The sequence below is a fragment of the Labeo rohita genome, chromosome 10 (genome assembly GCF_022985175.1).
Source record: "Labeo rohita strain BAU-BD-2019 chromosome 10, IGBB_LRoh.1.0, whole genome shotgun sequence".
In the NCBI taxonomy this organism is placed as follows: Eukaryota; Metazoa; Chordata; class Actinopteri; order Cypriniformes; family Cyprinidae; genus Labeo; species Labeo rohita.
In genome coordinates, this window is record NC_066878.1 from 28,083,009 (window position 1) to 28,104,142 (window position 21,134).

Here is a 21,134-nt window from a genome sequence, read left to right on the forward strand (position 1 = left end):
ATTATTTCTTAGTATAATTTCTTATCACTTTAATTTGATTTTGGTGTTAAATATGACTCAAACATGTTCTTGACAACATTGTTTTAGTATTATTTATATAGTATTATAGTGTTTATTAATCTGTTGAATTAGCTTTTATATATATTTTTAGTTTTTAATTCAATATTTCAAGTTTTGATAATTTAGTACTTTTTGTTTTTTTTTTTTTTTTATTTGTTTAACCTTTCAGTTTCAGTTTTTATTTCAGTTTTACCTGTAACCAATTGTCATAAAAACAGTGTCAGAATGCAAATAAAATTAATAAAATAAAAAGGTTGAATAGGGCTGCAACGATTAATTGCACGATGAACGCGCCTCACGACATCGTGCGATTAATCGTTGCATCCCTAAGGTTGAATTAGCTTTTATTTTTAATTTAATATTTCAAGTTTTGATAATTTAGTACTTTTAGTTTACTTTTATTTTGGTTTAACCTTTCAGTTTTTATTTCAGTTTAACCTATAACCTGTTGTCATAAAAATGCAAATAAATGCAAATAAAATTAATAAAATTAATAAAATAAAAAAAAAGGAAAGAAAAAGGATTTTTAAATTAAATTAAATTTATATTCATGTTAATTAATATAAAATGTATTTTTTTTTTATATTAAGTAATTTAATAATAATTAAAAAATGCAAATGTTATTATAAATACACCCCTACATTATTATTATTATTATTACTCATTAAGATGTTTTACCCCCCCTTTTTTTTTTTTCAATGCGGTTGGTGGACAACATGCTCAATTGTCATAATAATAATGTTAGAATGCAAAAATAAATGAATAAAATTAATAAAATAAAAATATATAATGTCTTATCACTTCAATTTGATTTTGGTGTTAAATATGAGTCAAACATGTTCTTGACAGTATTTTTTTTAGTATTATTTCTATAGTATTTATTAATATTTTGAATTAGCTTTTATATATTTTTAGTTTTAATTTTAATGTTATTTTAAGTTTTGATAGAAGTTTTGATTTTGTGCTCTTTATTTTTATTTCAGTTTAAACTTATATTTATTTACATTAAGGAGACATTTCAGGTTTGCATTTTTCATAGTGTGTGTGTGTGTGTGTAGTTTAGGTTTTTCATCTAATAAATATTTATATTTTATTTCCGATTCAAGAATTATTAATTGTTTTAGTTAGCGTTAACATCACTGCTTCATGACAGATTTATTGAGAGTCACCATATTCGTCTTGAGGGTCACAAAAAGGTTTTCCTGTTGTGTTTGCATGAGTGTGTCTGTGTATTGTCGAAACACGTGTCGCTCCAGTCAGGTTAAAAGGCCTTGTTTGCTTGTTGACTGTAGCGTCTGGTGTTGTTAGTTTGAGTTTAAGCATCGGCTCAGCTGTTTGAAGTGAGCGGGAAGAACACGGCAGGAGGGGAAAACAACCTTTATATATTTTACCCAAATCAATTTTCACACCACGCTTGGATAATCCGGCGTCCTCTGGCCGACCCTGTGCTGTTACTAATAACAAACACACACCATGCTGCTTTTAAAGCACTGTCCTCAATGTCCATTGTTCCTGTGTTTTATGATACGCATAAACGGATGTCAGATTTAGTTTATTTATTACAAGGGCAAGAACGTCATTGTTAATTATTACATTATTGGTCTGTTTTGATGTAGATTATTATAAAAAGGTCTATAATACCTGGAGAGTGCTTTTAATTAGCGTTCACATTTATTTTTGCAGCAGTTGCATAGCTAGTGCGTAAAAAGATTATGTTAAGAATTTTTATTTTTAAATGAATACTTATATTTAGTGATGATTCATTAAACGTGACAGCATTTAAATTGTTAAAACCTTTTATTTCAAATAAATGCTGACTTTCTGTTCTTCCAAAGAATCTTGGAAAAAAAGACATAGTTTCCACAAAAAATATGAAGTAGCACAATTGTTTTCAGCATTGATAACTATCAAAAATGCTTCTTGAGCATCAAATTAGCATATTGGAATGATTTTTGAAAGGTCATGTGACACTGAAGACTGAAGTAATGATGCTGAAAATGTAGCTTTGATCACAGGAATAAATTACATTATAAAATATATTAAAATAGAAAACAGCTATTTGAAATTGTAATAATACTTCACAATTTTTGTGTTTTTTTTTTTTTTTTTTTTTTCCCACCATGTATTTTGGATCACATTATTGCAGTGTTGGTGAGATAATACGTTCAAAAACATAACAATATAAATAAAAATATAAATAGAAAAATATATAAACAAAAAAATTCTAAATCTTTGATAGTGTACATGATCATGAAATGTATTAAATGACTAGGTCAGAAATATAAATAACTATATATATATATATATAAAATTTAAATATAAAATATAAAAATAATAGTTTAAGTAAATAAGTAAATACCAATTATTTCCAACTTTTGATAATGTAAATGATCATGGAATTTATTAAATGACTAGATTTAAAATCTAAATAACTATATATAAAATTTAAAATTAAATACAAAATATAAAAATAATAGTTTAAATAAATAAATAAATAAATAAATCCTAATTGTTCCAACCTTTTGATAGTGTAAATGATCATGTAATTTATTAAATAACTTTATGAAAATAACAATACAATCAAACAACCAAACAAAATAAATAAATTTTCAAAATCTTTGATGTAAATGATCATGAAATTTATTAAATGACTAGATTTAAAATCTAAATAACTATGTATAAAATTAAAATGTAAATATAAAATATCAAAATAATAATTTAAATAAATAAATAAAAATAAATTCCAATTATTCCAAAATTTTGATAGTGTAAATGATCATGGAATTTATTAAATAACTTTATAAATATTACAATATAAACAAATAAACAAACAAAAAAAAAAAGTTCCAAAACTGTTGGTAACTGATGTTGTAAATGATCATGGAATTGATTAAATGACCAGATTTAATAAATAATTAAATAATGTATTGTAATATACATTGTATTTTAATTATGATATACATTTGATAATATAAATAACTAAATAAAATTAAAATGTAAATACAAAATGTAAATATTAATAGTAAAAAAATACTAATTATTCCAAAATTTGATCGTGTAAGTGTTCATGGAATTTATTATATAACTTTATAAACATAAAAATAGAACTAACTAACTATATAAATAAATAAATAAATAAATAAATAAATAAATGTTCCAGACCTTTGATAATGTAAATGATCATGGAATTTATTAAATTATTACATTTAATATATAAATAACTATATATATATATATATATATATATATATATATATATATATATATATATATATATATATATATATATAAATAACTCTCTATATATATATATATATATATATATATATATATATTTATATATATATATATATATATATATATATATATAAATATAAATATATATATATATATATATATATAAATATATATATATAGTCATTTAATAAATACACTATCAAAAGTTTGGAATCATTTGGATTTATATATTTATTTATTTATTTATTTAAACTATTATTTTTATATTTTATATTAAAATTTAATAAATGTGTGTGTCAAAAGTTTATAATCATTTATATATATATATTTATTTATTTATTTATTTAAACTATTAAAATTTTAATATAAAATATAAAAATAATAGTTTAAATAAATAAATAAATAAATATATAATTCCAAATGATTCCAAACTTTTGATAGTGTATTTATTAAATGACTAGATTTAAAATATAAATAACTATATATAAAATTAAAATGTAAATACAAAATGTAAATATTTATAATAATAATAAAAAAAAATCCAAATTATTCTAAACTTAATAGAAATAACTAAATAAATAAATATCTTTTGATAGTGTAAATGCTCATGGAATTTACTAAATAACTATATTTATGCTACATTCATGTTTAAATTTGGGATATCATGTGTTTCGATATTTGTTTTTGTGAATGCCAAATGTTTAAATGAGACATTCTTGCAGCTTGCCTTTTTAAACCCTTTAATTTTCAAATGATGAAAATCTCACATTTTCTTAACACATCTCGAAAGTGCATTCAAAAGTGAAGTTATTCTAAGATCATTATGACAGTACTGGTTTGGATTTTGCCCGAAATGAGCTCCGATTTGATATTCCCTGCCATTTGGACCCAGTGATAATCAATCAAATCGCTAATGGAATTAGTCCGTGTCCAGAGATCAGTGAGCAGCCCGTGACTACGTTCAGCATGTCAGTTATTACGTGTGTGGTCAGTTTACGCTTGTTATTTTTGGACTGAAGCTGGAGATGTACATGTGCTCCATATGTTACATGTGCTCGTGCTCTACATTGTGAGCTCTTCGCTCTGTTGTCTCAGCTGAAGATGAAGATGACCACCGGCTCCATCTGTCTGTTCAGAATTCTCTCCACCAAGGCTCTCATTATCTGCCCTTAAAGACAGCGGCCAATGTAAATACGGCTAACGCTGTTATCTGTGTCTGGCCCTGGACGGGGTGGATGTAGATTTCACCAGACTTTCCTGAAGCTTCAAAACAACAGGACATGTTCAAAACACACCACAGAACTGAATGTTACACATCACAATTCTTTCTTTTTTTTTTTTTTTTTTTTTTTTGACTTTCATACTTTTTGACTTTGAGTTTTTAATTGAGAGTTCATCTCATTAATTTGTGACTCGTGAGGCCGTCCTGTAGAGAAAAGATTATTTAATCCTAATTAGATGTCTGACATGAAAAACTACTGAACTGTATAAACACAAATGTGTGCGCTTGTTTAATGTGCTTGACGTTAGTTGAATTGCATAATGTGATTTAGATTCTAAAAAATAATGTAGTAATAGTTAAAGAGGATGCAAAATTCATTTTTGCATATAAGTGTGTCTTAGCAGTGTGTTAACACAACTGTCCTACAGTGATTAAAAACTCATTTACTCCTTTTTTTTAATCCCCAAAAGAAGCTAAACAGTCTGAATTATCAAGCCGTTTTGATTTTCTGAGCAGTATGATGTCAGCAGTAGCTCATTATCATTTAAAGACACATACACCAAAATGGGTCGCTGTGAACAGCTGTTTTTGACGAGGTAAAAAGGTTTTACATGATCATTGAGGAATTTTAAGTAATTTGCAGATTTCTTTAAGACCCTAAAAAAATCATACCAACTTCTGGAAAATTGGCACATATATGGGCTGTCAAATGATTAATCGTGATTAATTGTGTCCAAAATAAAAGTTTTTGTTATTTTTGTCATATTATATGATTGTTTATTCTGTATATTTATTATATAAATGCACAAACATACATGTATGCATTTTAAAAAAAGATTTATATGTGTATAAATATTTAAACCTGTATATAATTTAGATAAAAAAGTATCAGGTAAGAAAATAAATCTAAAAATTGTGCATATAAATCAAAAGTATTTTTCCTTAATATATACATATATATACATATAGTATATAAACAGAAACTTTGATTTTGGATGTGATCACGATTAATCAACATTTTTTGGAGGGAACAAATATATTTATTTTATTTAAAAACAATTAATTTATTAATTATTTTAAAAAAAAAAAAAAAAATATATATATATATATATATACATACATACATACATACATACATACATATATATATGTATTTTTTTTTTTAATAAATTAATTTTGATTTAATACAAATAAAAAAAACATTTATTGTTGTTATAATTATTTTACAATTTCTTATTTATTTATTTATTTATTTTTGTGACAAAAACACTTCCAGAGACTTTCCTTTTCGGTTTTTCTATCTGTTAATTCCCATCTCACCATAACAATCCTGAATAAAATAATAAAATTAAATAAAATTGAATAAAATTGAATAAAATTGAATAAAATTAAATTAAATAAAATTAAATAAAATTAAATAAAATTGAATAAAATAAAATTAAAAAAAAATAAATAAAAAAATAAAATAAGAATTATCATAAAGAAAGTAAAATAAAAAAATAATAAAATAAACTATAACACAAAATCATAAAAATAAAATAAAATAATGATTATATACAAATATACAAGTACTCCCATAACAGTCACATTAAAATGTAAATTAGGTAAATACAGAGAGAAGAATTTATTTTATTTATTTATTTTTATTTTTTGTGATGTTAATATAAGGTTATTTTTTAAATTCCATTTTATCATCCACCACATTGTAAAAAAAAATATTTTTTTGAGGTTGAAAATGAAAGATTACTGCCGTATGTTTTATTATAAAATACTATTTCAGTCTTTCTACTTTCTACAAATTTCATGTCAATTTCAGTGTGTTGCTTGCCATTTCCTTGTAAATGAAATTTACTAGCAATTTGTTGAGTGAGTCTTTGAGTTTTTTTTTTTTTTTTTTTTTTTTTTTTTTCAATGCAGGTGAAAATCAAAAGTCCAATCACTTCATAATGTGCCTCACAAATTGAGCTCCTCACATGAAGCGCTCGACTCACAATTGATTCAAATTTGGCACTGACGTGTTGCTAAGCTAACATTACACACACAATATTAGGTTAAATGTTTGTATTTTATCATTACTTTCCAGTATTGATTGAAATATATTGTAATCATCGACGCTGTTTCCCATCTTGGATTCATTTTGGATTCACAGAGCTTGTTGCAGTGCATTCTGGGATTGAATTTGTTTGGTAAGCATAGATTACTGCCTTAGATTTTGGCTAAAAGAAGGTATTTTAAGAGCAAGCACAATGTGTTTGCCTGCTTATTACATAGGCGTGTGAATGATGCCTTTTAAATGCTGCCGATGTGGGTGGCTCATCAGGTTTTTTTGAACTTTTCTTTCTGAATGTGCTTTTCTTGCACGTTGGTTTTGCTTCTTGATGTTGTAAATCGCTGTAAAATTCATGTTCTCATGCTTTTCTTCAGTCTTAAAAATGAAGGTGCTTTAAATGGTTCTTTACAGCGATGCCATAGAAAAACCATTCAGTCAAAGGTTCTTTAAAGATCCATCTCTTTCTTTTTTATAATCTGAAGAACCAGTTTGTGAAACAGAAAGGTTCTTCAGATGTTAAAGGTTCTTTATAGAACCATTTAAGCAAAAAAGGTTCTTCTATGGCATCGTGAAGCACCTTTATTTTTTAAGAGTGTTTGCTTCTTTTTGCTCTCGGTTTCCGTCCAACTGATGTGCTGTATTTCTTCCTGCCCTTTTTTGTTTCTCTCCGTCTCTCATGCTGTCGTTCTTGCGCTCCGGCTCTTCCTTTTAGCCTCTCTGGAAGTAATTATCCCGCTGTGCTATCCCAGAATTCCTGCAAAAGGGAAGAGGGGTGTGGCCTGTGTGTGAGATTACAGGCTGGAGTGGCTTTCTTCGCCTGCCGTTTTACTTTCTCTCTCTCTCTCCGTCTCCATCCCCTCCCTGTTTTTCCCTGTCGCTCTTGGGAATTCTCCAGATGTGAAGCTCTTAGGTGGCTAGTCATAAATTTCCTGCATTCTCTGAAGTCAGCAGGAGCCACTGGTGTGTGTCTCCCCGAGGAATCGACCTCACAGCCAAAACAATGAGCGCGGCCTGATGCCGGCGCTGTGGCTTTGGAATAGATGATATTATTTTGAAAGAAATGGCTTCAGCACTTTTGACCCATATTCCTTCAATTTCCTCCAATTTCCTCTTTGCAGTTCTTTGAATTAGACATTTGCCATTATCTTTTGTGCACATGTAGGCTATCTTCACATCTATCTGTCTATCTATCTGTCTGTCTATCTATCTGTCTGTCTGTCTATCTATCTGTCTGTCTGTCTGTCTATCTATCTATCTATCTATCTATCTATCTATCTGTCTATCTATCTGTCTATCTATCTGTCTATCTGTCTACCTATCTGTCTATCTATGTCTATCTGTCTGTCTATCTGTCTATCTGTCTGTCTATCTGTCTATCTGTCTGTCTATCTGTCTATCTATCTATCTATCTATCTGTCTGTCTGTCTATCTGTCTGTCTATCTGTCTGTCTATCTGTCTATCTGTCTATCTGTCTGTCTATCTGTCTATCTATCTGTCTATCTGTCTGTCTATCTGTCTACCTATCTGTCTATCTGTCTATCTGTCTGTCTATCTGTCTATCTGTCTGTCTATCTGTCTGTCTATCTGTCTATCTGTCTGTCTATCTGTCTGTCTATCTGTCTGTCTGTCTATCTGTCTGTCTATCTGTCTGTCTATCTGTCTATGCCTAGCAACTAGAATCATGCTAGTAACTTGCTAATCATGTTAAAAACATGCTAGCAACATGCTAATTACACACTAATCATGTTAAAATATGCTAATTATGCTAGTAACATGTTAGCAACATGCTAGTAACATGTTAATCATGCTAGCAACATGCTAATTCCACACTAATCATGTTAAAATATGCTAATTATGCTAGTAACATGCTAATCATGCTAGCAACATGCTAATTACATATTAATCATGGTAAAATGTTAATTGTAGTAACATGTTAGCATCATGCTAGTAACATGCTAATCATGTTAAAAACATGCTAGCAACATACTAATTACACACTAATCATGTTAAAATATGTTAATTATGCTAGTAACATGTTAGCAACATGCTAGTAACATGCTAATCATGCTAGTAACATGTTAGTGAGATGCTAATCGTGCTAGTAACTTGCTAATCATGATAGAAACATGTTAGCAAAATGCTAGTAACATGCTAATCATGTTAAAAATATGTTAATCGTGCTAGTAACATGTTGATCATGTTAAAATATGCTAATCATACTAGTAACATGATAAAATATGCTAATCATGCTAGTAGCATGTTAGTAACATGTTAATTACACGTTAATCATGCTGACAATGTTAATCATGCTAGTGACATGCTAGCAACATGCTAGTAACATGCCAATCATGTTAAAAATGGTAATTATGCTAGTAGCATGTTAGCAACATGTTAGAAACATATTAGCAACATGCTAGTAACATGTTAATCATGCTAGCAACATGCTAATTATGCTAGAAACAGACTAGCAACATGTTAGTAACTTGTTAATCATGTTGGAAACATACTAGCAACATGCTAGTGGTATGCTAGTCACGCTAATCATGTTAGCAACATGTTACTTGTTAATCATGTTAAAAAACATGTTATCAACAACATGACATGTAACATGCTGACTTAATAATCATGTTAGCAACATGCCAGTGACTTGTTAATCATGTTAAAAAACATGTTATCAACATGCTAATGACATGCTAATCATGCTAGTGACTTAATAATCATGTTAGAACCATGCTAGTAACTTGCTGTTCATGTTAGAAACATGTTATCAACATGCTAATGACGTGCTAATCATGCTAGTAACTTGCTAATCATGCTAGTAACTTACTAATCATGTTAGAACCATGCTAGTAACTTGCTAATCATGTCAGAAACATGCTAGCAACATGTTAATCATGCTAGTAACACGTGAATCATGCTAGAAACAAGCTAGCATTATGCCAGTAACTTGTTAATCATGTTAAAAAAAAATGCTAGCAACATGCTAGTAACATGCTAATCATATTAAAAAATAGTTAGAAACGTGCTAACTACATGCTAATCATGCTAGCAACATACTAATAATCTAATCTATCTATATAATGTTTAAAACTTCAAGTTTTTACAGCTGCTTTAAATTTTCAGGCTAGACTTTCTCAAGTCAACCTAAAGTTTGTCTTGACAAACTTTTTTTTTTTTTTTTTTTTAATCAAAAATATTTATGATTATTATTATGTTGAAAACAGCTGAGTAGAATTGTTTCAGGTTTCTTTGATGAATAGAAAGTTCAGAAGAACAGCATGTATCTGATATAGAAAGCTTGTGTAACATTATAAATGTCTTTATCCTCACTTTTATTTAATTTAAAGCATCCTTGCTGAATAAAACTATTAATTTCTATAATTTCTCAAAAATAAAAATAAAATGGTATAGCATATGTTACAAAATCTTTTTATTTCAGATAAATGCTGATCTTTGGATCTTTCTGTTTATCAAAGAATCCTGAAAAAATGTACTCAACTTTTTTAAATATTGCTAATATTTTATAGACACTTCTGTAAATAAATGTGTAAAAAAAAAAAAAAAAAAAAAAAAAACGTAGACGCTAAACAGTAATATAAACAGTAGTGTAGCTGAGTTACATCTGCTGAACATTTATGAACATCAAATACAGTGTTACTTCTTCTCAAGGTTTCTTCCTTGTGTTTATAAACATTTCAGAACAATACTTTGGAACAGTATGCATTGTTGTGTGAAAAGCCCTATACAAATCCATTGACATATGAATTGTTATTTTAGATTAGTGTGATTAGTGCATTAGTGTGTGTTGGGTGACATTAAAACCTTCTTGGTTATATACCTTCAATATAAGTTGATTTGTATTCATCTAGTATTTCTGTAGTAGCGTGTGCTGTTGTGACACTGAATTTCATGGCCTGTTCTTACAGCCTTTCAGGAGGGCTGTACTGTTGAGCTTTGTGTTTTTTCAAGGGTTTCCTTCATACTCCCAAAGAGATTAAGAAAAAGGTTTCCTCTGTGCTTGCCCCTGCCAATATAATCCTAAAATCCTGCAAAGCTGCTTTGCTACATGCTAAACACAACAAACGCAAGCATACAAATACAGCAGAGGTGAGCTGAATTCAACATGAGTCAGCATCGTGTCTATTTAAGTGGGTCATGTTCTGTTTTTCCCTACTTATGTCAGTCAAGATGCACAAAAAGCAATTCATCATCCTTTCTCTGACTCTCAGGCTGCTTTTAAGATGTTATGTAAAGAATTGCTGCTTTGATTGGTCAAAGGGCCAAAAGGCCATTATGGGGTGTGGCAAGTTGCGAAATGCTGAATAGGTGTTGATATGTAAATGTGGGTGTCATATGTTAATGAGTATGATGTCTTTGAATCTGTTTTTCACAGGCTTTTCTGTTATGTGTTCTCTTACAACTACAAGCACTAAACTAGGTTCCCACAAAACATGTATGTATGCTAATGTTTATTAGCTTTATATCATGAGTTGCGGTTCTGGTCTGGATCGTCGTGTTTAACTACTACACTTACATAATGTTTGTTAGATTTTTCAGTCATTGTTAGTTATAGATTTACTGGTTTGGATGGTTAATTGGCTAATATTTGACCACACTTAGATTATTATTACAATTTACACTTACAATTAGCATACATATTATTTGCCATTATTTACGTAGTTTTACAACTTTTAAAACTTTTTTTTTTTTTTAAAGAAATTATTACATTTATTAAGTCAGGATGGGTTAAAGTGCGCAAAAGTGATAGACATTTATAATGACACAAAAGATTTCTACTGTTTCAAGTAAATGCTGTTCTATTAAACTTTCTATTCAATATACACAGTACACACGTTACGTAAACAAACACTTATTTTGGACGCGATTAATCGTTTGACAGCACTAGAAACAGTAATATTGTGAAATATTATTGTTTAAAAGGACTTTTCTATGTGAATATATTGTAAAATGTTAATTATTCTTGTGGTCAAAGCTGAATTTACAACATCATTTGGCATTATGTATTTATTTATTTATTTTGCAATATTTTTATTTTATTTTATTTTTTTAAATACTTTTATTGTTTTTGAAAGTAGCATCTTATGCTCACCAAGGCTGCATTCATTTGATTTAAAATGCATGAAAAACATAAAAAATGTTAAATAATATTATTATTAAAAGACTTGTTTTCTATGTGAAGATGTTGTAAAATGTTATTTATTTTTGTAATCAAAACTGAATTTTTAGAATCATTCAGCATTATTTATTTATTTATTTTGCAATATTTTCTTTTTTTCTTTTATTTATTTATTTTTTTATTTTATTTTACACTGTTTTTGAATGTAGCATCTTATGCTCACCAAGGCTGGATTAATTTGATTTAAAATGCAGGAAAAACAAAAAATGTGAAACATTATTATTATTACTATTATTATTATTATTATTATTATTATTATTATTATTATTATCATTATCATTATTATTTAAAATAACAGTTTTCTTTGTGAATATATTGTCAAATGTTACTTATTTTTGAGACGGCTGAATTTTCAGCATCTTTCAGCATTACTGATGTATTTATTTTATTTTATTTTATTTTTCTTATTTTATTCAGCCTTGGTGAGCATCTTAGGCTCACCAAGGCTGCATTAATTTGGTTCAAATAATCCTTCAGAAATCATTCTAATATGCTGATTTGCCCCTCAAGAAACATTTCTGATTATTATCAATGTTGAAAACATTTTCATATTTTTGTGAAAACCATGCAACATTTTTTTTCCCCGGATTCTTTAATCAATACAAGTTGAAAGGAACAGCACTTATAATTATATGACATTATAAATGTCTTTACTGTCACTTTTGATTTATTTAAGGCATCCTTACTGCATTAAGAGCTTTATTTGAACGGTTTAAAAACTCTAAATCTTCTCTCTGATGTGTCTCTTCCTGGGTAGTTTGGTCTATTTGGACCGCGAGCGCTGGGCAGGGCCGTGCACGCCGCCGCTGATGGCCCGGGCCTCAGCAAGGCAGAGTTCATGGAGAAGGTGCGGCAAAGCAACGAGGCCTGCCAGCTGGGAGACTTCCAGACGGCCGTGAAGCTGTACGGCGAGGCCCTGCGCGCCGACCCGCAGAACTGCATCCTGTACAGCAACCGCTCGGCCGCTCACCTCAAACTGGGCCAGTACCAGACCGCCCTGGACGACGCAGTCAAAGCCCGCCTCCTGAACCCTAAATGGCCGAAGGTAAGTGTGTGGGCGGGGCTTCGTATCTTTTATTCCAGGTTATAGGTGAAGACGTTCCATGTTCTTCGGTCATCGTCAATACGATGTTTTTTCCTCAGCTCAGAGAAGCAGAGATCATCGCTGTCTGTTTGTTTGTTCTTTTAGCATTCATTGCAGGTACAGCGAGCCGAGAGCTTGAGATTTTGCCAAATTGCCTCTTTGCTTAACATTTCTCAGCTGTGATGTTAACCGGCACTCACAGCGGAGCATCGCGGTAAAGTCAGCGTCTGAAAAATGATCACAGGAGTGGCCTTGCGGCAGGAGCTCGTCTGCTCTTGGCAACGGGAAAAGGGCACGCTGTGATAGACTTAATAACAAGCACAGGCTTTTTTTTTACTATATGTTCACTTGCAGCTATTAAGTATTAAACTAGATTAATAACCTGATCAGTTGGAATCTGTTTCTGATGTAGTTCCCACACAACATGTATATCTGATATTATTTACTAGCTTTTATATTGTGTGTTGCAGTTCTGGCTTGTTGTTTTTAACTCTGAAGAAATATGCAATTATTGCTAGTTATAGGTAAACTGGCCTGGCTAGTCAACTTTGGTCATACTGAGGTGATTAGCATTGGTGTGTTAGTTTCTTCTTGTGCCTTTTTTGTGTGCATATCGTGTAAAATAAGTGTTTGATTCATTTCAGCAGTTAGTGTGCATATTATTTATGATCATGTATATATATAAAAGGGGTGCTATTATGATTTTTCACTTTTTGAACTTTAGTCAGTGTGTGGTGTGTATCTTTGGGCATAAAAAAAGATCAAAGTCCTCAGATCTCAAAGTCCACTCCAAAAGGAGATATTTCATTTTTAAAAAATCCCTTTTCAAGAACTACAACGAACGGCTCCTTTGGACTGCAACGTTTGTTTTCCGCATGCAATGACGTCACAGCGCGGTCCATTAGAATATCATTAAATTAAATCCCGCCCACAGAAATTCAAATTGTTGGAGAGAGGGTAGGGACAAGGTGGGGGGTTAGCCTAACTTTAGTGATGCAATGCGGAGAACCGCTTCAACGAGCCGCAGTGCGGTGGGTATAAACACAAGCATTGACTAGAGTGGCCGCTTCAGAGCTGTAACACACCGCAGACGTGTGCAGTACAGGGGGTCGAAACACATGCCAAAGCCACGATCTACTCCGGTTGCCACGTCAGAGCCGTAACGTGCCGCAGACGTCATCAGATGCCCATTTTCCACAAGTTGATATGATTCTTTAGGGTGTTAATGAAAAGTCTCTAATATACTTTGATTAAAAATTCTCAATGGTTTTGTAAAACAACAAAAAAACAGCAAAAATCATCTCATTCCAAGGGTTGTTCCTTTAAATGCAAAAGAGCTCTGCACACCCGCCCCTCTCTTCTCTCTGTGGAATGACAATGTTGTTTACTTTAGCCGCATTTAGCCGCGTTTAGCTGCTAAACTTCCTAACTACCACGTTATAAGGAAAGGCAATCACAAAGATTCATAAAAAATGCTTATACACACTTCTGCTGTAAGTGAAGCTTGATCATGAATAATTCGTGTGAACATAGACGGATATATGTAGATCGGGAGGCGCATTCCCTTCACAAACAAATGTAATCCACTGCATCTTCAGCGGCTCAGACGTCGAGAGTAAATGACAACTACTATGTTCATTATTACATCCAGCAACACAACACCTCAATCGCTCAGTCGGAGATATTCTTGTCTAACTTGCATCCCTGCTTCGGCATCGAAACAAGGAAAGTTACTGGACTGTTACAGCTGATCTGAGGTAAATCGCTCATGTCAATCAACTATTGTGGGAGCGGCCTCTTTGGGTGTGACGGCACACCGACAGGCATCTGAGAACGGCTCGATTTGAAAAAGGGGATATTATTTTTACAGATTAATTAAAGGAACCGTATGTAGGATTGTGGCCAAAACTGGTACTGCAATCACTTTCAAAATACTGTAGAACGGCGTATCCCCTCCCCCTCCCCCCCTGACTCGAGGTTGCCAGCTAAGCTGCAGGATTCTGCAGGAACGTAGGCTGCTACAAGGAGCTTCCAATGGCAAGTGACGAGTCCTACACAATAAGGTTTTTTTTTTTCCTCTGTTACTTATGTTTATGCTTCACGAGAGATGTTTTGCGAAGTAATTATGTGTCGCAAAAATTTACTAAAGGCGATTAGCCAAATATTTCGTAAAGATGTACTGTAATACCACATTTCAGTCGGAACATAGATTGTTTTCATACCGCTAGTGGTGCGATATAAAGCTTTTTATGAACGCATTTAGCACGGGCGACCGTGGAAAATCCACTGTGTACGGAAGCACGGGGCTTTTAGCCTATACCAACAAAATTCTTCTCCGTTTTCAGCCGTCTCCATCTGTCAAAGGCATCTCCTATACAAATCCTTGTTTTATTTCGGACTTTGTCACGACGTACTTCGGATTCATAACGAGATCTTTTAGGTTTCGTCACATAATACATGTTTTATCCGACACGTTCATAGCTGTAGCTGTAACTAGAGCAGAGCTGCCAACCCGGATGACGAAACTCTACTGACTTCGTGATTGGTAGATAGCTGGAGGGTGGCGCCTCAGACCAAAACACAACATGACAACATCAACATCAGTTGAGGGCTGCAACTTTCACTTTTTAAATGACAATATCCTGGCCGGACCACTGTTGTCAGTGATATAAGTATTTGAAATGAACATGATTTCTTAATGTCTAGTGACATGTCAGGGCCATTTTATGATTAACTGAAATAAATTTCTTACATAGGGTTCCTTTAAAAACCACTGCATGGATTTTTATCATTATAGGGTAGATTTGGACATACACTGACAACACACATTAATGTTCAAACAACATGAAAAAGTGAACTTAGCATCCGATGACCCCTTTAAGTCCTTATGTCTCATATAGGATATATGATTTTTGAGATTGATATTTGAGGTTAAATTTTAAGTAGCTGTGACAAAGTAACTTTAGAGTTGTTGATATCCTGCTTATATCTGGAGACTTTAGTGTTCTTGAGTTGGTACTGCAGCTGAAATTAGTGTATCATAAGTTGCTTTGGATAAAAATGTCAAAATATCATATCACTCCAGGTTGTTTGTCGAAATCGAGTTTTGTTCTGCTTTGAACCGGGCGACCCACACATGTGCGCAACCCTAACAGCTCTACTCGTAAGTATTTTCTAATCACACAAACATGCTGGCTTTAATAAGAACTGAGGATATTGAAATTGCCTTTTTCTCAATCGTAAACCGCTTCAACGTTCTGAGAGGGAAACCGTTTTGCGCAGACGTGAGTGGTACTTCGGTTTGGTCTCGCTTTGACCACACAATCCTCTCCTCCCCGGCCCAAAGCACATGTGGCAAAACCCAAACCCAGCGAGGAACGTTAACCTCTGTGTGCACAGCTGCCCGTCTATTGCTTTCTGACATTTAATTTGCTGCATGGAACCAAGGAGGCGGGATTTTGTCGCTTGGCACCGAGAAAAGGGCAGAAACATGGGTTCCATTTTACTCAACCAAAATGTGTGAAATTGTTGTCTTTATGAGCAGCGGGCTCTTCTGAGACACGGCGGGGAGTGTTCGACCTAACCAGCGCCACAAGTGCAGCGCTCGGGATCTAGCCGAGGAAGTTTTGTGGGAACGAGCAGACAGCGGTCCCTGTATCGGAGAGGCTGTGCTTCCTTTTGGAACAGAATTGAAGGAAGTAGTGGGTGTGGGGCCGAGCTGCTGTTTTGTTGTGGAAATCCTGGACGGGTTCAGCAGCAAACTTGTGCTGCGAGGACAATAACTGCAATAACAGCAACATTCCACTGATTTTACAGGCCTGAAACGCTGCAGATTTGCCCTTTTGCGCATGTGCGGAGCGTTTCTGGCAAAAATCTCATTAAAAAACACAAATAAACAAACAAATTTGAAGTTATAACAAAGCCCAGAAGAAAACTTTAGTTTCTCTTTCATATTTCAAGGACGTGATGCAGTATTGAATTTCATATAGAGTAAAAATATAGCTATAAAAGTAGAGTTTTCAAAGCGATGTTGTGGTTGGCTCAAAATTATTTCTAGTATTTGAGTTCTAATGCTCTGATTGGTTAATAAGGTGTTGCTAGGCAGGTGCTAAGGTGTTCTGATTGGTCAGATTCTGTTTTGTTTGTTTTTTTTGATACAGTGTGATACAGTATGATGTGAGTCTCTCTTTCAGTTTAAAAAACACTATTGTTCAAATTGTTTTGAAAAAATGTTTTTTTCGTGCCAGGATGCATTAAACTGATAAAAAAAAGTCAGAGGAAGGAAAGAATTTTTAATGTTACAAAATATTTACATTTCAAATAAACACTGTTATTTGCACTTTTCTACTCTTCAAAGAATCCTGAGAAGTCCTGTTTTTTGCTAAATTATAAAAAAAATAAAAAAAAACAATAAAATAAAATATTGAAAAAAAAAAAAAAAAAAATGATGTATGTATGTGTGTATGTGTGTATGTGTGTGTATATATAAATTATATTTCTAAATGTAATTAAAAAGCTATAAAGTTATAAGTAAATTAATAAATAATGTTACCAAAAAATATATAAAATACAACATTACAGAATAACATAGCTGTGTGCTGTATGAACTGATAATATCAGTGAATAGCAGCTTAAAATTGGAAAAAAAAATACAATTTAATGATAACTTAATTTTATATATATGTGTATAGATTTAAATTTTATATTAATGTCTATAAAATGAATTTTATACAGTTTATATTTATGTTAAAATAAATTGATTATAAAACTAGCCATTTGGACTGTCTTTTGGCCTTTTTGGCATTTTTATTGTTTGATTGTAAATATCTATAAATTGTGTATCATAACAATTTATTTTCTATACAAAAACATTTTGTATAGCCAAAAAAAAAAAAAAGTAATTGTTTTTGCTATTTTATGTTGTTATTCACTGATAGTCTTGAGTCACCATAAATTTCATTTTTTATAAAATTCATTTTTTTCCCCCCAGAATTCAATTTTAACTTTAAGTAAAATGTGATTTTAAAAATATCAATAACATTATGCATCAGTGTAACTGTGTATAGTAATAAATAGTTAATGTGACACTGAAGACTGGAGTAATGATGCTGAAAATTCAGCTTTGCATTTGTTATTTTTATTTATAGTAATGTTTCAGTTGTACTGTTTTTACTGTATTTCTGATCAAATAAATGCAGCCTTGGTGAACAGAAAAGACTTCTTTTCAAAAATCTTATTAACCCCAAATTTTTGAATATTAGTTTATGCAATTTAATAGTCAGGTTTTTTTTGTATCATTTTCCAAGGTAAAATCCAAAATCTGATCATTTCACATAACTGCAGACCTCTTCTCAACAAGAGACATGATTTGAGCTATGATTGATGTAGTATGAATGATCTAGATTGAATTATAAACCACAGTTTACTTCACACTTGATCTAATAAATGAGATTCAGACATTTCCAAGTGTTTGTTTTTGTAATCTGGACTTTTGTTTACAGCTCTGCATCTGCCTTACTGTATATGTCAGGAAAAAGACACAGTAATGGCCTTTTTGTGGGGAAACTTGCTCAATGAGCCACTACTTCACACCTGACAGCCAGGCAGGAGCGGTAGAATGACAAACTGGTTGTAAGTCCTTGTGTTGATTGAAAGCTGTTGATGTTTTTCCTCTTCGTCACACACTCAGACGCCTCTCAACCCTTTATGAGGGGCCACGGCGAGTGATGAATGTGAAGAGAAGGCAAATGAACGCAGACGAGTGTCGCTTCATCAGCATTCTCCTGCGAGAGCTCGAGGACGCTGAAAGACTTGAGACATCAGTGTTTTTATCTGCATTTATGCATCATTTGAAGTGTTTGTGTTCGCTGAGATGCAGATTCAGTGTGTTTTTAGTTTCAACTCTTGTGATAAGAGGACTTGGTGTCAGAGCTGGGCAGTGTGACTAAAACAAATTTAACATTGATGTTTTTCAGCCTTGGGATGATGTTTGACTTAGAATCACATTTTATTACTGTATTATACAAGTTACTGTGTTTTATATATAAAAAGATTTTAAAATAAATGATAATTATATTTAATATTTAATATTTTTTTAATATTTTAATATTTAAAAAATTAGCAAATGCCAAAATGGCAACGGCATAAAAGTCAGCCCAAATGACTTCTGCAGTACATTCACTTAAAATAGACAAAAATTTTATTTTATTTATTAATGTATGTATGTATGTATGTATGAGTATAAATATAAATATAAATATAAATATATAAATAATATACAAAAGAAATGACACAGTTGTGTGCTATATTAACTGAAGATCAGTGAATAGCAACTTGAAATTAAAAATAAATTTATATAATTTAATGATAAATATGTGTGTGTAAATAATAATTAATATAAATTATATAAATATAAATAAATAAATATTAAATTGTATTTATGAATTAATAAATAAAGCTATAAAGTTATTAATAAATAATACTACAAAAATAATAATATTAAAATAATATGCAAAGAAATTACACAAAGTTGTGTGTTATATTAACTGATAATATCAGTGAATAGCAACTTAAAAAAAATATGTAATTTAATAATAATAATAATAATAATAATATAAACCGAATATTTATTAATATAAATATAAAATAATACGAATTAAGTGAATTAAGGTTTTTTCTAGAATTAAGTTTTTTTTATGGTGGCTTTTTTTTGTCCTTTTTTATCGTTTTAAAGAGTAAAATGTGATTTTAAAAATAAGCAACTTGTTTTTCATACTTTTTCGTTAAATGCGTACAAAGAAGGAAAATGTATATATTATACATCAGGGTGACTCTGTATAGTAAAAAATGGCAATATATTCCTGCATATATTTCTTATTGAAGATTTTAAAGCATGCAAATTAGTGTAAGTGATGAATCGAATGACCATTGAACCCATTCAGTGAAACAATCAGTTTGAAAGAATTGAACATGGCAGTGAATCAAAACGGGGTTCTTCAGGAAACATAATGGCCTGATAGAAATTTTTTTGTATTTGCAACAAATTAATGTTGCATATTTGTTCAAAATTGTTATTCAGTGTACTGCTCAGCCTTCGTTATCAGTACCTGAGTGCTTTTCAGTGTAATGGCTTGCCGTACCGCAGTGCAGTGGAGTGAAGATACATGGAGGTGATGTGCAGGGCAGGGTCATAGCAATAGTCCCGCTGTTTCGTCACGGCGGGGTCGCCAGCTGAGGTCGGCTTTAATTAAGGCTCAATAACAGCAGCCGCTCTGAGAAGGCTATTTACTTCTGTCAACGCTGACCGCCCCTCCTCCTCTTCCCAGCCTCGCATAGATGTCCGTGTTGGCACAACAGCCGTGTTTCGCCCCTTTAGAGGGCCCATGGGAAGGAGAAAACTGTGGGAGCAGCGCTGTGCATCCAAACACGTGCGGCAGCGACACAAAAACACACTGAAAGGCCTTGCAGTAGCTTGCTCTTGTTTTTGCAGGGTTTAAGTCTTTATCCTTTTAAATGTGCTTTTTTTTATCGCTTTGTCATTTAGATTGAGCATTTCGGGTTGAAAGCGTTTTTCTGAGAGGACGTCTAGACTTTTCTTCCCCTTGCATTCCCTGCATGTTATCCCTTTTATTAAAAGAAGTCCCAGGCACTGTTTCATTCTGCGTGGTTGCTAGGCTGTGCTTTTCGAGCTTGCAAACGCTCAGGTATGCAAAGACTGCGGGAAGTTTCACACCTGGGTGTTTCTCCGGGGGGCCGTTGCGACTTCAAAGGGCCGATAATTCATGCAGATTCACCCTGTCCGTCTTTATTTCTTAAATCTGATTGCGTCCATTCCGTTCGTAGGCCCCGTGCTGATCAAAGACAGACGGCGTGGACCGTGTTGTTTAAACACACACTGAGGGATTATGCATGAACTGGCGTATGAATGCAAATTCAAAGCATGCAATGACTTGCAATTTTCAGATCAGTTCATAGCGGGATGAGTAACGCTGTTCACCTGTTGTAAAGCTCCGATGGATCTCATATTGATGCTTTAATAAAGGTGTGTCTGTCTGTTTAACTATCTATTATTTTCTGTCACTCTATCTGTTGCTGTATTATTTTGTCACTCTAGCTTTTGTTACTATTTATTGCTCTATCATTATTTGTCATTTTGTTGATCTATCTGTCACTCTATCACTATACCGTTTTGATGCTCTATCACTCTAATATAACTGTAGTTTTGTTGCTCTATTTATTGCCCTGTTATTTTGTCGCTCTATCGTTTTGTTACCATTTATGGCT

The 21,134-nt window shown here is 31.9% G+C and overlaps 1 protein-coding gene across 2 annotated transcripts in view; it reads left to right on the forward strand.

Moving 5' to 3' along the window:
* ttc28 (tetratricopeptide repeat domain 28) overlaps positions 1-21,134 on the forward strand; it is a 361,751-nt gene that overhangs the window by 7,888 nt on the left and 332,729 nt on the right. For both annotated transcript variants that reach the window (XM_051121326.1, XM_051121327.1), the window contains exon 2: positions 12,525-12,812. In XM_051121326.1, coding sequence (XP_050977283.1) covers positions 12,525-12,812 — 288 coding nt within the window. The remainder of the gene's footprint in view (positions 1-12,524; positions 12,813-21,134) is intronic.